This window comes from Panthera onca, chromosome B4, assembly GCF_046562875.1.
Source record: "Panthera onca isolate mPanOnc1 chromosome B4, mPanOnc1 haplotype 2, whole genome shotgun sequence".
Lineage (NCBI taxonomy): Eukaryota > Metazoa > Chordata > Mammalia > Carnivora > Felidae > Panthera > Panthera onca.
This window is the reverse complement of record NC_138345.1, coordinates 37,418,913-37,438,149: the sequence shown is the minus strand read 5'-3', so window position 1 is coordinate 37,438,149 and position 19,237 is coordinate 37,418,913. Positions and strand designations below refer to the sequence as shown.

General features: G+C 53.0%; 1 protein-coding gene and 1 long non-coding RNA gene across 3 annotated transcripts; one reads left to right on the top strand and one right to left on the bottom strand.

Annotated features, from left to right (window-relative positions):
* Window positions 1-145: 145 nt before the first annotated feature.
* On the bottom strand, window positions 146-18,063 carry WASHC1 (WASH complex subunit 1). Of its 2 annotated transcripts, none has more exons than XM_060658742.3 (11): window positions 17,944-18,063; window positions 14,639-14,792; window positions 4,185-4,296; window positions 3,829-3,975; window positions 3,536-3,672; window positions 3,134-3,269; window positions 2,739-2,940; window positions 2,485-2,649; window positions 1,614-1,772; window positions 751-819; window positions 146-592 (listed from the first exon to the last, which is right to left on the bottom strand). In XM_060658742.3, the coding sequence occupies exons 2-11, from the start codon at window positions 14,785-14,787 to the stop codon at window positions 453-455; spliced, it is 1,416 nt and encodes a 471-aa protein (XP_060514725.1). In that variant the 5' UTR covers window positions 14,788-14,792; window positions 17,944-18,063; the 3' UTR covers window positions 146-452. The 2 variants fall into 2 exon arrangements, with proteins under 2 accessions (XP_060514725.1, XP_060514726.1); XM_060658743.3 differs by lacking the exon at window positions 17,944-18,063 and adding an exon at window positions 17,153-17,808.
* A 120-nt stretch (window positions 18,064-18,183) lies between these two features.
* Window positions 18,184-18,905, top strand: LOC144616949 (uncharacterized). The gene is made up of 2 exons (XR_013556896.2): window positions 18,184-18,387; window positions 18,501-18,905. It is a non-coding gene; the product is annotated as an uncharacterized LOC144616949 (long non-coding RNA).
* Window positions 18,906-19,237: the final 332 nt, after the last annotated feature.

Genomic DNA, 19,237 nt, shown 5'->3' with positions numbered 1-19,237 from the left:
CTGACCCAGAGGAAGGGGCCTCGGTCCGCCAGGTGCTCTGCCCCCGTTGCTTGAGCCTGGTGGGAACAGGAGGACAGACACTGGCTGGGAGGAGACACTTGCACTCTGCACAGCTATAGTTCCATGATTAAAAGTTTGCCACTGGTTTATGCTTGGTTCTTGCGGTATTATGTCTTTATTGATCCACGTATTTCAGTCTGTAGCTGGAGGAGAGCACAGGCAGAGAGCAGGGGGCTCCCCCCTCCCAGCCATTTGGCCTCAGAAGCTGGCCACCTCACTCCTTGAAGAAGGTTCCGGGCACAGACCTGGGAGGGGGGCAGTCCTCCACAATCCCTGTTCCTCCAAGGGCAGCAGGGGCAGAGCGACTCACGGGCCAGGCAGCCCTTCCTAGCCATGTCCATGTGAGGGCAGTAACTAAATCTGGGTTTTGGTGGGGAAGGAACGGCTAACCCCTAGGATTCCCAGTCGTCCTCATCTTCCTCTCCAGGTGGCTGCTGTGGGGGAGGCAGAGGCGGTATGGAGTCTGACATTCGGGCAAAGGCTCCTCCTGGCCCCTCACCGGTCCCCGTTGCAGGTCCTTTGCCAGAGATACCTAGGGGGACAGAGTTGGAGGGTGAGGGGGTTGGTGTGGGATACCAGTTCACCCAGCCCCTAGAGACTTAAAAACAGGAAGAAAGTGGCAAAACGTTCATGATACAAAATATCCTGAGCCTCCCAGCCCAAGGGAAGGCAGCAGGCTCTGCTTCCTACCTTTACGCCTCATGACCAGCTTGTTAAAGAGATCCGACATCAGGTCCCCACCTTGGCTTGTGGCTCTCACTGTAATGGGAAAGCCACTAGTAAGGAAAGATGAAGGAACCAAGGGGAAAATCTGCCTCTGGGGTGACATTCTCAGGGTTTGGATCTATTTATTTTTTGCTCACTATCAACACATGCCAGCCCCTCCCACAGCCACCATGTCTTGGAGGTTCAGGCTGGCACTGGATCCAGCACTGGGGCACTAATATGAAACTGAGTAACACAGCCACCTGAAACAGAGGGGGAGGTATGAGTGGCCCCATTGTACGGATGAGGAAACTGGCCCAGAGAGGTCAGGCAATTTGTCTGAGGTCATAGAGCAGAACTTAGAAACTGGTGATGGGATTCAAACTCAGGACTTCCAGGGCATTGCTGCTTTGTGCCCAGGTGTTCTAGTCACGCCGGCATTTAAGATTCATAGCAGGTGCAACCTGCAGCCTCAAGAGGCTTAGCAAAGCAGGACTGGGCTAACCCTCCAGGTCCTCAGTCTCTAAAGGATCTCATGTCCCCAACCATGTCCTTGGACAGCCCCTGGCAGATTCTAAGAAGATTCTCTGTTGTCATAGTTTGAGCTGGGTGAGGCTCTGTCTCCCATTAGCTTAAAGAGGAAAGTTCTAAGCAGGCTACAAAACCAGGAAGGATCCCACAGCCTAGGCCACCCAGGGCTTCCAGCAGAAGCATAAGGCAGGTTGGCTAGGTGCTGCCTTTCTGCACCACCTTTGGGGTGGGCAGAGAGCACCCTATTAGAGTCATGGCTACAAGAGAAGGTGGCCCTTTCCTAGAGCCCTCCTGGAATGGTCCTAGGATCCCCTCACCTTGCTCCTGCTCCTTCTGTTTCTTCTTCTCCAGCTTGCGCTCCTTAACGCTGCGCAGCTTGGCCTTGCCGATGCCCCCAGCCTGGCGGATGGACTCCAGGAGAGTGGCCCGGCCACTGGAGGGGTCCACCACTTCCTTGGGAGCTCCCTGGACTGTAGCTGGGAGGGGCAGGGTGTGAGGAAGAAGGCTGCTCAGGCAGGCTGCCCTATGGGACAGCCTTGCCCAGCTGGAGGTTCTGGGGGTCCAGAGGCTTCCCCTCAAACCTGGCTGTGAGAACAGGCTGTTCCTCTTGACAAAGGAAGCCAGTGGGTGAAGCCGAGCCTTGGGAGCCCATATGCAGCCTGAATGCTGACTGTGTCTGCCTGCACTCAGGAGGTCCTGTATGCAGGCACCCCTGCTCCCTTCCAGCGCCACTTGGTTTAGGGGCTACTGCAAATCTACCCGTTTGCTGACAGTGTCTGAACTTGACACATGAACCAACAAGGAGTTTTTGTGCCACCTGTGGGTTCTGGAGATAAACCAGATGTCATACTAAAACGAAAATCCCCGTTTTAAGGATTTGGATATTTTATTGCTGAACTTTTCCATTTTTTTCAGTAGCCCCTTTTTAAATAGGAATGAGGGACCACACCTTCATGTCTAGGCTCCCTCTCCCTGGAGATTAGAATTTTGGGAGGCTACAGTTTGAAAACCACTATTTCATGTACCCAGGGGAACAAGATTTTGAAATTACAATTCTTCTGAAAGTCTGAACCTTATGGCCACATAAACCTACAGAAAACCCTTCAGGAATCCAGAAATCAGAGGCATCCTCAGAACACATGTCCCCTCCCCGCCCCCAACCCCGGGGGCACCCTGCTGCTGCTCTACCTGGAGACAAGCCACCACTGCGGTCTTCTTCCCTGGCACCTTGGCCTGGGGAGGCCAGGGTCTGGGGTGGGGGTGGCGGAGCGCTGACCAGCACAGCTGGAGCTGGGGGAGGCGGCGGGGGTGGGGGTGGGGGTGGGGGTGCTATCAGCACTCCATCTTCCGGGTCTGCAACGGAAAGGTGGGAAAGTGTGATGTTCCTAGGATGCAAGTGTCCGAGCCTAAGAGCTCCTGCCCAACTCCTGTTTCCAGCTCACCTGGCTTGAAAGGCTCGGCCACCTCTGTGTGGAAGGTGGGCAGCTCTGGAATGGTGCCAGGGGCGGAGGGGGCGATGCCGGGGCCCAGGTCAGCACTGTACATGAGGTCGTCAGCGATGCCTGGCAGGTCAGGCAGGTAGGATGGCACGTCGATCTCAGGCACTTGGCCCAGGTCAGGCACATAGAAGTAGTTCTCTGGAACCTGCACGATTAGGTGGGAGCGTATGAGTCGGGGGCTGCAGGGGACCGGGGCCCTGTAGTTTGACCTTGGGGCAGTGAGCAGGGCCTCGTGCACACCCATGTACAACAGGGGGGGAGCAGGGCCTCAGCAGACCCTGAGGATGCTGGCAGACTCTCCGCTGCACCCCTCCCCGACACGCGCCCTCCATCTCCACCTGTTGCTCCAGCTGCTCCCTCTTGCTGATGGACAAAGGGGCATCGAACAGCTTTTCCTCTGTCTCTGCCCCCAGCATCACGTGGGTCTTCGTTACAGCACCAGCCAGGGGGTCCAGGAAGACGTACTTTTTGTACCTGCAGAGGTGGGATGGGTGGGGGGGGAGTCCATCATATCTGCTCTAGGCCCATGGTCCTGACCCATCTTTCCTGTTTCTTCAGCGCCACGGTTTGTACTATGGACTCCGAGGCCTTACAAGGTAAAAACCAAACTGCTCAGCGCCTGAGCCCCCCCCCCCCTCCAGCCTGCAGGCTTCTGCACCCACGTCTGATACCCCCTGTATCCCCCACAAAGCCAGGCTGGGCCCCCAGCCGCCCTTCCAGAGCCCCGCCCTCTGCCGTACAGGTTCTCAGTGGTGTTGAACAGCAGCAAGGAGCTGACGGAGCTGATGTTGCTGGGAAGGCCCCCGAGCCCCTCCTCGGCCTCATCCTCAGGCTCTTGCTTGGTGTTCACACACACAGGGAAGTATTTCAGCTTCTCCTGGCAGGATGAGGGGTGGTAACACAAGAATGGTGGGTTTCAGTACTGGGTCAAAGTGACCACCCATCCCAGTCAAAATCCTCTGAGGGGACAGAACCCTCAGTTCCTCCCCCACAGCCAAGGCCACCTCTGGTCACCCCTCCAAGTGCATGAGACCTGCAGGGCCCACTCATCCAGGGGGCGGTGCTTGCTCTGGATCCTGTGGCGGGGGCGTCTCTGTACACCAGGGTCCTGGGCACCTGTGAAGATGGAACCATACTCCTGCAGACGCTCTGGTGCTGGGTACTTGGCACTGGAGAACACCTGTGGACACAGAATCTTAGATCAATTCTTCAGGGGGCCCAAGATGCTCCAGAGCCTAGGGTGGGGTTGGAGGGGTGGATTCTGAGCAGGAGGAAAGCTTGAGGGGTGGCTGGACAGGGTGGGCAGGGACCTGGGCAACCTCAGAGGTGTGGGGATGGGATTTCTGGGACTGCTTGCCAGCTACAGGGACTCAGGGTCACATGGGCTACCTTGATGGCCTTCTTGCTGCCCTTGATCTTCTCAATCTTGGCCTGGGCCAAGGAGACCCTCTCCCCAATGGCCTGCAGCTGCCTCCGGCTGAGCTCTACTCGCTGGGAGATCCTGCCATGGAAAAAGAATCACAGGCTGAGGGCCGCTCCCCAGAAGGCTACAGCTTCCTGCATACTTGCTTCTTCCTGCAAACCTGCAAAGCCAAGGGCTTGGGCAAGGGCCCTTAAAATACAGTGTTCTCTGCTGGTCACAGCAGATCTTGGGACTGCCCGGGTGGCCTCTGCAAGGCTTGTCTAACCTGAAGAGTCTATGAATGAATTCCACTGGGTTCCTTGGAGCTCTGGGTAGGAATGGGGAATCGCTCTGGCCTCAAGTCGGTGCCTGGATGTGCCATCTTAAGGGACAGGGCTCCTGCCTCCAGGAGTTTACAGCCTCAAGCAGGGGCAAGCAGAGACAAAAGTATCGTGACTCACGTACGTAATCACCTACTTCCAGACGAGGAAACTAGAGCTCGGCAAGGATGGGTGGCGGGCAAGACTGGGTCTAAATTCAAGTCCCAGACCCGTTCACAGGGAGCTGCCCCAACATATCATAAACAGCTTGTGTGGGCAAATCCAAAGTCCCCACCGTGGTTCTCATGGTTGTGGTCAGGGTGCTCTTGGGTTTCCACTCACCCTTCCCTGATCAGTGGGCTCCAGTGACACCAGTGCCCTGCTAGTCCCCAAACATGCCAAATGTATTATCGCATGGCCTTTGCATCAAATGGAGTGCTGTCCCCACAGATAACCACAAGGCTGGCTTCTTCGCTTCACTGAGCACCCTCCTCACGGAAGCCTTCCTGGCCAAGGACTCTTAAAGATGCACCTGTCACTTCCCAACCCGCTTTAACACAGAGCCATTTGACATTATGCATGTGTGCTCCAAGGGGGTAAGGGCTTTGCTTTGGTCCCTACTACATTCCCAGTGCTGGCACCTGCAGGGGCTCGCTGAGTGACAGTACCCATATGCCCTAAATGTAAATGCATGTGAGTCTCACTTATGCTGTCCCATATTATTGAGCAATGGCAAGTTTCTTCTCACCGCAGAGTTGACAGAGACACCAGGGCATCCTCCTCCCGGTTGCTTCCCCACCTCCAAGAACACCAGTCCCTGCCTGCGACCACCGGGTTTCATATAAGCACTCACCTGGCAGGAGTGGGTGCACAAGTGAAAAACAAAAGAGGCAGAACTGCAAGTTTACTTTGCAGGGGAGGAGGACACATTGGATGGCAGAGGGGCCCCGCTGCCTCTGGGGTCAGAGACTATACAGCCAGGGAACTCTGGGATTTCTTTAAAAGTTGAACAGTCAAAGCTCTGGACCAATCTTCCTAAATCAACCAACTTCCACCAACTCTAGAGGATTCTGTCCCCCAGAGAACCAACCCGATCAGCCAATTTCACAACCGTAGGGGTCTCTGTTCCCCAAACTCCCTGATTACTCCTGGCTCCTTATGTGTAGGGAGCTACATGAGGTGGGGGGCTAGGGTACAAGCAGGTACCCAAAGCAGCTTAGTCTTCCTTGACAGACTGGTCTGAGTGGGGCAGTAACAGAGAGAACAGAGGGCAGAGCATCCTTCCAGTGAGAGAATGCAGAATCACCAGACTTGTGTGAGCTCCATCTTTTCTGACAGGAAGAAAGGTTTCCATCCACTGAGAAAGGTTACTCACGCACAAGCTACTTCCTCCCCTTCCCAACCCAGCCACATTCTGCCCCTGGGTGCTGAAGCAACGTCAGTGGTTACATAACCACTCGGCTTGAAGTCAACATGGAGAGTGGGAGGGACATCAGAACTGGAGAAGGACAAAGGCTATTCTGTTCCAGTTCTTCCATCAAGGAGAGAAGGGCCCGTTTCTCCAAGTTGCAAACATAAAGCTTAAACAATAAACCCTGGCAAATCTCCAGAATGGATTATTAAATCGAGGGTCTGTAAGCACTTCGAGGAGAAAGAGGCAGATCCCAGGGGCCAGCATTGTTCTAAATTCACAGCATTTCTTTTTTTGACAGCGTTATTAGACTGGTGTAATCAGGGGAAAGCCTTAAACACAGTGCATCTTGAGTCAGCAAGGATTCTGACGGCTTCTCACAAAATCCTGTAGACGAGATGGAGCTATGGGGGTTGGAGGAGAGCACATTTAGGAAAAATCAGAGCCAGATGAGCAACAGTACCCAAAGGGCACTGCCGAAGAACGAAATGATTTCAGCCTTGCACAAAGGCCTCTGGCAGGGCCCCATCTAGCTCATGTAACACTGGATTAGTAAACTGGGGGTACTGAACGGAGGAGGGTCAAAATGGTCCACATAGCAGAATCAAGACTCAAATAATCTCGCGAGGCCAGAAAGATGAACTGCAATCAACAAGATGAAATTGACAAGGGATGAAGTCCAGCATTTAGGTTTAAAAAGTACACAAATACAGAAAAGATGGAGGTTTAGCAACAAGGCCTGAGGTTCTGGTTAACTATAGCTCAGTATGAGCTAAAAGTGTGTTAAGCAGCTTAAAAAGGAAATGTGATCTTGGGGCACACAGCTCCTTGTCCCTCCTTCCTTCCTTCAGTAAACAGGGGACATCCACTCTCTTGGAGGCACTATAGAGAAAACAGACCCCAGATTAATGAGCTAACCTATGCTGGGCACCAACCTCTCTGCAGCTGTGTCCCCTTTAAACTGGATCCACATTTTTTATTTATTTTAGAGAAAGAGAGAAGAGAGAGCACGAGTGGGGGAAGAGGGGCAGAGACAGAATCTTATCAACACAGGGCTCAATCCCATGACCCTGGGATCATGACCTGAACTGAAATCAAGAGTTGGACGCTCAGCTGCAAAGCCTCCCAGGTGCCCTTATACTGGATCCACATTTTAAGAGTCCTCTGAATTCCATCCGGACTATAGGGTCTGTTTTCATTCACTGCTGTATCTCTAGTACCTGGGACTGTGCCTGACGTGTAATGAATACCAGCTGAATGTAAAGTGACAAGTTAACGTCCAAAGGAGGGTGATGAGGACAGCGAGGAGTCATACAAAGATGACTGAAGGGTGTTCTGGCTACAGGTGAGATGACTTAGGGAATGTGGTGATTCCCTTCAAATATCAAAACTATAACAAGTGCTGTTGGGCTGAGAAGCGAGTAGACTTATTCCGTCACCCCAGAAGGCTGCATAAGGACCAGCGGGTGGAGTTATAAGGAAGCAGACCTCTTGTGCAGATCTTCTGCACAAGAACTTTTTAGTAAACAGTTACACAGCTTTGAAAATCAGAGTCCAGCAGGATGACCACCTGTCAGGAATGCTCCAAGGGAGACTGCTGTGCAGGGCAGGGGAGAGGAGGACAGGAGCTTACAAGCATCCAAGAGCCTACAGGTCTAGGTAATGGCCTGCTTGTTGACAAAGCCCCCATCTAATCTGTCACAGTCACAGCCATGGGGCCAAAGACAGTGCAGACCATGGGTGAAAGGGCTCTCACTGCTGGGCAGTGGCAGTATGAAGGCTGCATTAGGAAGGACTGGCAGGCCATACGCGGCTGGGATGGAGTGCCACAACCCATTAGCGGCGTCTCCCGTGAGGGTGGGGGGTAGTGGCAAGTGGGCGATCTGCCATTCCTAATTGATGCCCGCTGGCTTGATGGTCTGCTTCAAGGCAGGTCTGTTTCCAAGCTTATCATGGAAGCCATGTCCTCAAAACACATTCGCCCAGACACCAGGGCTGTTTCTGCTGGCGGTGACAGGAAGGAACTGGCTTAGTTGGTCTGCTCAGAGCCTGGGACAGAAAAGAATCAGGTAACGCAAAACCGCCCTCAGGGAGATTCCCCTCTCCAAGGGAGAAGTGACTAAGATGCCCCACAAACCTGGGTCTAACATCCAGTTAGCAGCAGTGTGACCTTGAGCAAATCACTCAGCTGGCCTCGGCCTCAGGTTTCTTCAGCTAAAACAGGGACAGTGACTTCTAGATCATGGAACTATTGTAAAGGTTAAAATGAGCACTTGTATGTCTAGTGTTCCTGTACTAGCAGCTATATCCAAAGTACTCGGTTAGCATTTGCTATTGCTACCCCCGAGATTAGGAAGGAAGAGGGGCTCCAGGCACTCAGATGAAAGCAAGAAGAGGTGGTGCTGAGCTGACGTGAAGCAGGAAGTTCCAGGCCAGGAAAGAACACCATGGAGCAGAGAGCTGGGCAACAGCAAGGGCTCCTCTGGCTGGCGTGGGAGGGATTCAAGGAAGCGCCCTAGGGACCACTCCCCGCCTGGTGTGGGGGAGGTTGGGGACAGGTGGCCAGGATAGTGCTTGGGCCCGGGGGCCCCTACCTCCAACGCTCACTCCCATTCCCTCAGGGATGGTTTTCTGCCACGGCCCCTGGCCATCAGCACTCCCACCCTGCCTTCTGCAGAGACTGCTGGGGAGGAGGGAGGAGGGAGCACCCTTCATGCCCCAGAGTCTCTGCTTCTCCCCTCGCCTGTCCCACCCCTTGGCATTGAGACCCCCCTGAACCTGCTCTTGCCATTCTCTCCTCCTCCTCCTCCTCCTCCTCCTCCTCCTCCTCCTCCACTCACTGAGATGATTAGGAATGATCTGCTAATTATGCAGGCGGCTGACTGAGTGCTTGCCAACCTCGGGAGTCACCAGGTGCCAATCAGGACCAAGAAAGGAGGGGAGGGGAGGGGAGTCTGGAGGAAGTGAGGCAGAGGGGGAAGGATGGGAAAGGAGGAAGGGGAGAGAGGGAAGGAGGGGCTGGAAAGACAAAAGAGAAGCAGGGGAAAAGCTCTGCAGAGAAAAGGAACCCTTCCCCAGGCTGCGGCTTCCTCAGTGAGGTGACCACAGCGCTAGGGCTGATGGGGACACCGAGTGACAGCACTTGACCCCAACCTCCACACTGTCCAGCTCCTCTTCCCTATGCCACCCCAGCCCCCTCTGCCTTGTCATCTAAGTCATGTGAAGCCACTGACGTCTCTGGGCAGCTATTTTGGAGCCTGGCTCGTCCCAGGTGAAGATGAGGGCAGGTGAGGGATGGGCACTCTGCCAGGCAGGAGGAGAAGCAGGTCCAGGAGAGCCTGAGAGGTGCTTGTCATTCTCTCCATTCTCCCTGTGGCTCCCGCTGCGGCAGAGCAGGAGGAAGAAGGCCAGCTCAGAATGCTAATTTTCCATGAGCTCACCTACCTGCGGAACTGGGCACAGACGCCCCTGGGGCTGATGGGCCTGCGCCTGAAATGGCAAAACAGTGGGGAGGAGAGACAGATACCTGCCTGTCTCTTCTTTGCAAGAAGTTTCCAAGCAGGTGGAATAAGTTTAAGGGGGAAGATTCCAGGCGGGGGTCACATTCACTGCAAAAGCCCATGAGAAATGAGAAGCGCACACACTTGCTGACTGCTGCAGGATGGGGGTGGGAGGAGCAGACAAATAAGGCTGGGTCTGGGTACGACCCCCCACCCCACACTATCCCTGACCCCTCCTTTTCCTTCACCCCAATCTGTCATCATTCCCTCTGAAATGTCTCTCATCCAGCCCTCCCTGCCGGCAGCTCCCCTGGACTGCAGCCTCACCCCTTCCCTGCCCTGACTGCAGCAACAGCTCTCAGTGGGTCCCTGGAAGCCACCCTCTCCCCTTCCTGTCCACTCTGTGAGGGCTGCCTGCTGAGCCTTCTCTCAACTCTTCTATGGCACCCTTCCCGGCTCCAGAACCTATCATGGCTCCCTACAAGGCCTGAACCAAGACCAAAGTCCCGTCCTGTTAGGAGAAGCCCCCTGGACCCTAATGTTCTGATCTCAACTGTTCACTCCCCCACCTCCACCCTCCCACTCCCCTGCCATGGTGCATTCCCACAGCAATGAGGAGCACAGGAAGAAGAGACAGCCCAGCTCCCAAAGGCACACAATCTAAGGGGGAAGCGAGGCCCACAGACACAGGTAAAGTTGACTTTTCACACCCTGTTCTGCAGTGAAGGAACTGAATGTGTGGGGCAAGCAGTAATGTCTCTACTCCCAGTACAAAACACTCCCCGTTCAGGCCACCCTCCCCTGGGGAGCCTGGGATACACCATGCTCCCCATTCAGGACTCTGAGCCTCTGGCACCCGTTTGTGGGCCTCACTAGATGACCTGTACATGCACATTCCTACCCTGCCTAAACACAACCTATCCCTCCTATGGCCACCTTCAGGAGGCCGGCCTTCCCTGACCATGTGTAGGAGGCATGTGGGTTTCCTCTACTTCTTCCTTACTCAAGTAAGGGCCCTCATTTCCTGTAAGGAATCCACTGCTCCCATAGGCCGGGTCCCTGCACTTCAGCTGGGGCTAAACCCAGGGTGTAGGAGTAATACCCTTAACAGGGTCTATGCCAATTGGCGTGTCATGCCCTCTGCCCCCACAATGGGCTCTGGGATAGACAGGAGAACCCAGCCAGGCCAACGGGCCTTCCGAGGAGATACTGACACAGAGGAAAGCCCTCTTTCCTGCTGGACCTGAACCTGAGTGTATGAGCTTCTGGCCCTATTGCAGAGTGAAGCCTGGTGGGGAATGGGACTGACCCAGAAGCAGCAAGCTGGGATGGAATGGAAGAAACGTCAGGTACTGAGGACATCACTTAAGCCCTGCAACTCCAAATCCTGCTCTACTGATTGATTGCTGTTTGCTTCGACTGGTTTAGGGAGTTCTGACTGATTAAAAAAAAAATGGTGGCACATTTAAGTTTTTACTATTTTGAGAGAGAGAGAGAGCACAAGCAGGGGAGAGGCAGAGAGACAGGATCCCAAGCAGGCTTTGTGTTGTCAGCGCAGAGCCTGACGCGGGGCTTGATCCCATGAACTTCGAGATCATGACCTAAACCAAAATCAAGAGTTGTACACTCAACTGCCAGAGTCACCCAGGCGCCCCAATGTGCCACCAATTCTTACTTATTTCTCCCTTCTCTAGATCCCTAGAAGCCTGCACAATTAATGTTATACAACCAAGACTCCATCTACCATCATCCATCATCAGGGAAATATGAATAAAAACCACAATGAGATACCACCTTACACCTATCAGAATGGCTAAAATTAACAACTCAGGAAACAACAGATGTTGGTGAGGATGCGGAGAAAGGGGCACCCTCTTACACTGCTGGTGGGAATGCAAACTGGTACAGCCACTCTGGAAAACATTTAGGAGGATACATAGAAAGATAGAACTACCTCAGAAATTTAAAGATAGAACTACCCTACGACCCAGCAATTGCACTAGTAGGTACTTATCCAGAGGACACAAAAATACAGATTCGAAGAAGCACATGCACACCGATGTTTACAGCAGCATTACTGACAACAGCCAAATTATGGAAACAGCCCAAATGTCCACCAACTGACCAATGGATAAAGTGGATGTAGTGTGTGCGTGTGTATACACAATGGGATATTCTCAGCCATCAAAAAGAATGAAATCTTGCCATTTGCAACAATGTAGACAGAGCTACAGTGTATTATGCTAAGCAAAATAAGTCAGTCAGATAAAGACAAATACCATATGATTTCACTCATATGTAGAATTTAAGAAACAAAACAGATGAACAAAAGGGAAGGGGAGGAAAAATAAATAAAATACGATAAAAACAGAGAAGGAGACAAACCATAAGAGACTCTTAACTATAGAGAACAAACTGAGGGTTGTTTGTAGGGCACTTGTAATGAGTACCAGGTGTTATATGTAAGCGATGAATCACTAAATTCTACTCCTGAAACCAGTACTACACTATATGTTAAGTAACTTGAATTTAAATAAAATCTTGGAAAGAAAAAAAAAAAGAATCCATCTAGAGACTTACTGTTTTAGCATTCTAGACTATAAGATCCGTGGGGACAAGAACCACGTTGTACCCCTCACGTATCGGTACCCCTCAGGGTCCAGCACATTTGGCACATGGCTGGAGGTTAATGGAGTGACCAGGCACCTGGCTGTGAGGGGAGCCTGGACTTAGGTCCTGGGCTCCTGAGAAGCACCGTACCTTCTCTGGACCAGGCCTAGCCACTTGGGAGGGCCCATATTTCACCACTTTCTCCCAGGAGATAGACTTCCCGCCCTCCCCTCATTCCATCCATGGGCACAGGGACAGCGAAACTGTCTACCAGTGTCAAACACCAGGAAGGGAAAGGGCAGCATACTAAAAATCCAGTGCTCCCCTTAGAGAAAGGCAAGCATACAATCACAATCCTGGAGAGAAAACACAAATGTTTCTGATGGATTGTTTTTGGCATCCATTTCAGTCACTGGGCATGGGTGGCTATAATCTGGGACTGATGGCTCTTAAAGGCTTGTGTCCTTCGCTTATGTGTTCCTTAGGCATATTTAGCAAAAATTCCTTAGGCATATTCAGCACAAATATAGGCACAAAAGGCAAATTCCTTAGGCATATTTAGCACAAATATAGGCACAAAACGGGCACATAACACTTTTCATAACTATTGATAGCAAGTTAATGGAGGGCCACCATAGGCAGCAAAGGAGCAGAGCTGACAGCAACTGATAAAAGAGGGGATGTTTAACTGAATGCTTACTATACTCCAGGTACTTTAATTCCCTTGCAAGTTTTAATCTATTTAATCTTTACCACAATCCTATGAGGAAGGCAGCATTATTGATGCCATTTTATAGATGAGAACACTGAGGCTTAGAGAGATTAAGTAACTTGCTCAAGTTTATAAAGCAAGCAAATGGGGAAGTCAGAATGGAGCCCAGGCAGACTGCTCCAGAGGCAACCCCCCTTCATCACTTTGGGGCACCACCCTTTTGTTACATTTACCTTCTGTATAGGCTCGGGGTAGGTAGGTGATTTGGGGGTCAGGTCAGAGGCCAAAGAGTAAGAGGATCTGCTGTTTATATTAAGTCTAACTCCTCCCATTTTCTGCCCGTACTCGGGAAGGCTTCCAGGAGGAGGCCTGCTTCCAGGTGATGAAGGGGGAGGTTACATGGTGAAGGAGCAGGGGTTTCCTGGTCAGGGGTACAAGCAGGGGAGGGGGGGTGACTTGGACCACAGGAGGGACCTCCATCAAATACTTCACACTGGGTGGGATAAAAGGTCCCCATGTGAAGGCATGATGTGGGCACCAGGAAGGAGATCTAAGCCCCATTTCAGGCTTCTTCTAGCCAGAAAAAGACAAAGACCTGCATAAAGGACAAAACCTGGGACCTTTGCAAAGCAACAGCAAACACCAGTCAATAACCGCTGAGTGAAAATCATTATAGCAGAGGGTTATGCTAGATAAGCACTGGCAATACTCCTACTCAAAACCATAAACTACCCCTAAGGCCCTGCCTACCTCACCAGGGCTTCTCGGCCCCCTCAGTCTCTTACTCTCCTTGCTCCAACCACATTGGCTTCCATTCGGGTCCTTCCCAGCTCGGGGCTTTAGCTCATGTCCTTCTTTCTTTCTGGAATTTTCTTCTCAATCTACCCACTCACAATAACTCCTACTCACCCTTCAGATTTTCTCATAAATGTTTTTCCTCACATATGTCTTCCCTGATCCCCCCAGACCAAATCAGGCTTCCTGTTACCAACTCCTGTCACACCCTATTTCCCCATCACAGGGAGACAGTGATAATTCCAGAGTCTAGAGCCATAACAGCTGGGTGTGACCCCTGGCTCTGCCACTTGGGCAAGTCTCTTAGCTGTGCCTCAGTCTCCTCTAGTAAAATGGAGATAACAAGCACATGTCCTCATAAAGTTGTTCTGAGGGTTGAGTTAATGCACTCAGATCAATGGTGGCGCATGGATAATGCCATATGAATATCAGTTATTACAAAACCACTATAAGGTCTTCATCACAATTGTAATTAAATCACTAATTACACAATTGGTTACAGTCTGTCTCTCCTGCCAGAGTCCAGGGTCCCCCCCCGCCCCCCGACCCCATCACCATCCACCGGTAGAGTGATCCCGTGAACCTTTCAGAAACTGCAAAGGTGTGCAGCGAAGAAGCAACTACCAGTTCATACAAGTGAGAACCCACTTTGGATTTCTTTCAGTTAGCAAACACAGGTACGAGCGTAGGTCATTCATAAAAGCAAAGTGGCAGAACGTGACCTTTCAGACAGTGAGGGAAACCCGCACACTCTCTGGTTGGGACAGGGACACTGCCTTACCCGCTGCTGTAAGTAACTAAAGAGTGCAGCACGGTGCCTTGCACACATAAGAAGCACTGAATAAATATTTGCTGACTGCAGGAATGAGTGAGGGCACAGGCCCCCCGGGGGCTCAGTGGGATAGCATGCACTGAGTTCCCATGAGCACTTAAGAGAAAAAGTTTCTAAGTTGGGCTCCTACCTTGGGCCCCCTGGGCACAGGGAAGCCAGCTGGGTCCCTCCAAGACCAAGAATCACCAAAAGGGCTGCTCCTAGAGGGTGCACTCCCACCGCCCAGCCCCCAATCAGGTGCGGGTCGGTGGCGGCACCCACCTGCTAAAGATGTCTCCAGAGACTTTCTGCAGGTACTGAAGGGCATCTGCCACCTGCTGGATGGCCTCCTCTCGCCGCAGGTCTGGCTGGATGAGCGGCACCGCATAGGTCTGCCCCGCCAACGAGTGCTGGGTCCTCATGGGAGTCATGGTGCCTGTGGGAGGGAACCAGAGCATGAGGACCGCCCACACTCAGCCACCACTGGGCAAAGTGCTGGGAGAAGAGAGCCCAGCCCCCCACCCCAACTGTCTGCCACATGTTCAGCCAGTGCAGGCCGGGAAGTGAAGGACAGGGCACTGGGTGGGAGGCCAGGAGCTCCCAGGAGCTGGTACTCTGTAGATGCTTGCTGCGTGAATGAGGAAAGAAAATTGATAGGGATGATGGAGGCTGAAGAGAAGCAGTCAGAGAAGGTGCTTGCTGCTCTGCTAGGCACCCTTTCTGTACATTATCTCATTTCAAACTCCTGAGCCTGGATGAACAAGAAAGAAACCCTGGCTGCAGAGTTCAAAAGAGGCTGGGAGCAGAGGGATGGATTTGGGGGGAAAAATGCCTGTGTCAACTGCCAAATGACAGTCAAGTCTGGAAAAGCACAGAAAATGTGGACTCCTGAATTCTTCCCACTTTGACCCCAAAGAACTCAAGACCTGTTCCTGAGACAGGACAGGTAGTGGCTGGTGACTCTGCGTACACCAGTGTCTGGGCTCTGCTCCCCGAGGCTAGAGCTAAGGGGGGGCCAGGAGGAAGGAGGGACATGTGGGGGCGGGGGACAAGAAGGAAAAACACTCCTTCGAATTGCAAGATGAGGGCAGAGTCTATTTATACTGGGTTTAATTAACTCCGCTCCCTGGTGCCACTAAAGCAGCAATCACACTGCAGACAGCACTGATTTGATTGGCAAGGGATGTACCAGGCAGAATATTAAGGCACCGGGCCCCTATAAATAGGCCTAATCACAGCCCCTCAGCAGAAGATGGCGAGGAAGACATTAATCAGACCTGGCACTGCGCTGCACACCTGTTCTCTCAGGCACCATGTTGGGGTCCCTGATTGCAACAGAGGTGTGGGTGAGGCAGGGTAAGTGTGATGGGGAGGGTTCAGGAGGCTTCATTTAGGCTTAAGAACTGTGTGACTTCGGGTAAGTTGCTTGCCTTCTCTGAATCTCTGGTTTTTTCCATTTCCCATTCTGCAGACGGAGAATGGTACTACTCTTGAAGAAGTGGTTATTCCCAACGTCACACCATCTTCTTCAAGGAGTTTACACCTTTGCTCCCTCTGCTAGCTTCCCCAGCACTTCCTTCTACCCTACAGGTTCTCTCCTACCCTGCCCAGGCCAGGCCTCTTCATGATCTGAAATGACGGGTCTGCTCTTCAACTTTTTCTCCAGCAGTGACAATCCTCAGTTTCCCAGACCTGAAGCTGCCTAGAATCGTCATCAGGGCCCAGGAGTTACTCCCCACCTCCCCACTTCTCTTCTCTCCTATCAAATGGCCAAAGTGGGGCCAGCTGATGCCTGAGGAACCTAACTCTGAGACCACTGCCCTCCTTCCAAGGAACCCCCCTATTTATATTCATATTGATGCAAATTTGCTGGCCACTCTAACTTAATTCTGTACCTCAGTTTTCCCATCCCTGAGATCAGGAGAGGGTAAAAGGTAGAAGATACTTTCTGTGTACATCTTGAGATGCATTCCTCCTAAGTTACCCCTTCTGTGTGTGTGTGTGTGTGTGTGTGTGTGTGTGTGTGTGTGTACATTAACGTGAGGGGGTAGTACGGGGACAAATCTCCCAAACAAGGAAGTAACAGGTCCACTCAAGAATTAAGAGATTGAGTATAGCTAGTTAGTGGCTTACTCGTTCTGTCTGCAAGCATCTACTGATCAACTATTAGATGCCAGCCACGATCACAAAAAGATGAATAGGACACTATGCTAGTCATAGAGACAGCCTCAAAACAAACACCATGTGATAAGCGGTCTAATTCAGCCAGGAATACAGTGCTAGGGAGGAAGCACTGAGGAAGCAGTGATAAATCCCTCCAGAGGTTAGGGGAGTCAGGAAAAGCCTCTCCGCAGAAGCTGCATCTCCCTACCAAGCCTGGAAAGGCAGTGCAGGAGAGAACATTCCAGGCAGAACAGCTTGAACAAAGCTGTGTAGGGAATGGCAAGTGGCTTGAGTGATAAGGGTATGACGTTCCTTGGGCCATTAGCAGGCAAAAAAAGGAGAGGCCAGACTGTGATAAACACTGAAAACCATGGCAAGAAGTTTGGACTGAAACCCTTAGGCCTGTGCTGTCCAATATGGTAGCCACTAGCTGCATGTGGCTATGGGCCATCTGAAATGTGGCCAATCCAAGTTGAGGTGCAGTGTAAGTGTAAAACGTACACCAAATTTCAAAGACTTACTAGGAAAAAAATGTAAAATATCTCATCAAAATTGTTATATTGATTACAGGCTGAAATGACCATATTTTAGATATATTAGGTTAAAGAAAACCTATTACTAAATCCATCTCACCTCTTTCTTTTTACTTGTAAAATCACATGTGTGGCTCACACCGTATTTCTATTGCGTGGCACTCCCTTACAGAATCTGATAAAAACCATGGACTCTCCCAGAAAATGAACATACACCAAACCCATCTCGCAGTGCAGTTTATAATTTCAGAAGTGCATAAAGTCTTTTCTGCAAACCATCCCCGGACAGCCGGCTCCCAGGGTCTACAGCCCAGGTTAAAACCAGTGCTGTGGGCAGTCAGGAAGCAAGATCGGGGAAAGCAGTGGGAGGTCAGCTAAGAGGGGCCGGGGAGGGACGGGAGCTGCAAAAGAGGGGTCCGAGGGTTCAGTTCGGCCCACTCGCAGGGCCCAGCGCCCGGAGTGTGGGAAGGCACGTGAGGGTCACGGGGCGCGGTGGGCCGCGACAGGAAGGGAGGCCTGGTGCCCGGGGCCGCGAGTCCGGCGGGCCGCCAGGGCCCTCCCCGCGCCCCGGCCTCGGTCGGCCTGGGCCTCAGGCCGGGGGAAGACGGGCGCCCCGAGTGCAGGCGAGCGCGGAGGGGCAGTCTTTCTGGGGGCCGACGCCCGACACCGCTTCCGGGCGGGCAGCACGCGGGGCGGCGGGGTGGGAAGTGAGGCCGGGCGCAGGCCTGTGCGGGCGGCAGCTGGCGTCGGCACCGGGAAAGGGGTGCAGCGGATCCCGCCTCCCGGAGCCCCTCCCTCCCGCCTCTCCTCTGCGTCCCGCCCTCCACGTCCCCGCGCGGCCCCGGGGCCCGCGCCCTCCCCTGGCCCGCCCGCCGGCCGCCCGTTCCTCACCTGCGCGCCGCCCGCCGCCAGCCGCTCCGGCCGCCGCGCTTCCGCTGCGCCCGCTCCGCCGGGTCCTGGCGCCGCCGCCGCGGCGCCGCTGCTCCGCCTCTCGGGGCGCTCGGCCGGCTGGTGGAGCTCTGGGCGGCCAGTGGCGGGCCCCTGCTCGGAACGGCCCCCCACCGCAGCCCGGAGCCGTAGTCCAGGCGGGCGTCCCGTCCCCCCGTTCCCAGCCGCCTTTCGCCGATTGCCCGCCCCCTCCGCTCCGCAGCGCCGCCCCGGAGCGCGACCCCCGACCCGGGTCCAAGAACCGCCCTCCCTCCAGCCGTGCGCTTCATTGCGGGTCCGCGGCTCCCCCCGCGCCCTGTGGCCTGGGCTGTGCCTCCGGGGGCACCTGTCCCCTCAGAGTCACTGAGGAGTGACTGTGTAAGGCAAACGCAGAAGGACTGCCACTGTGTGAGTGCCTGGGGCAGTCGAACTCAGACAGACAGAAGGTAGAGCGGTGGGTGTGCGGCGGGGCGGGGTGACAGTTTAATGAGCACAGACATTCTGTCCGTCTCTCTGCCCAGAACTGACTCAGGCTCCTCTGAATTCTCTACCCTTGGACCTGCATCACCCAGTTGTTAGCCAGAACCCTCTTAAGTTTCCTTAGCCGGAATCCCCTCGTCTCTACATCAGATCACCCTCCATATCTGACCAGGTACCTCATTCCCCACGATCACCGCCCCCCCCCCCCGGAACCTCCGGTGCTAGCCCATCGCCCTGGCTGCCTTCAGCGAGAATCCTGTTCGGTCGGTTGAGCAAAGACTGACTATCCAGTTAGTGATTTTCTATCCCCCGTCCCCGCCCCAACCTGCTCCTTGACTCTGAATCCCCACTTGTCCATGCTGTATTTGCAAGTGACCCTGCTTCTATACCGAGGCTTCTTTTCCCCTGTTGCAAAGTCCTGAATAAATCTCTTTTCACTGCTCTAACTACTGTGCAGTTCTGGTTTTCTTTGACATGTCAGTTTGGGATGAGGAGAAAGTTCTGGAGATTGGTAGCAGTGATGTACAACAGTGTGAACATACTTAATGCCACTGAACCATATACTTAAGAATAGTTTAAACGTTACATTTATGTTATGCACGTGTTACAAAAATAAAAAACAAAGCCGGTTAATATTTTTAAAAGATTAAACAAAAAGTTAAATGCATAAAAGAAGCATCAGTCCAGAGATCCTGCAGCAGCCCCTCCCCACATTTATGTCCTTGTCTCAGAGTTCTTGGCCCCTCTCTTTTAGGGTTGCCTGATAAAAATACAGAAC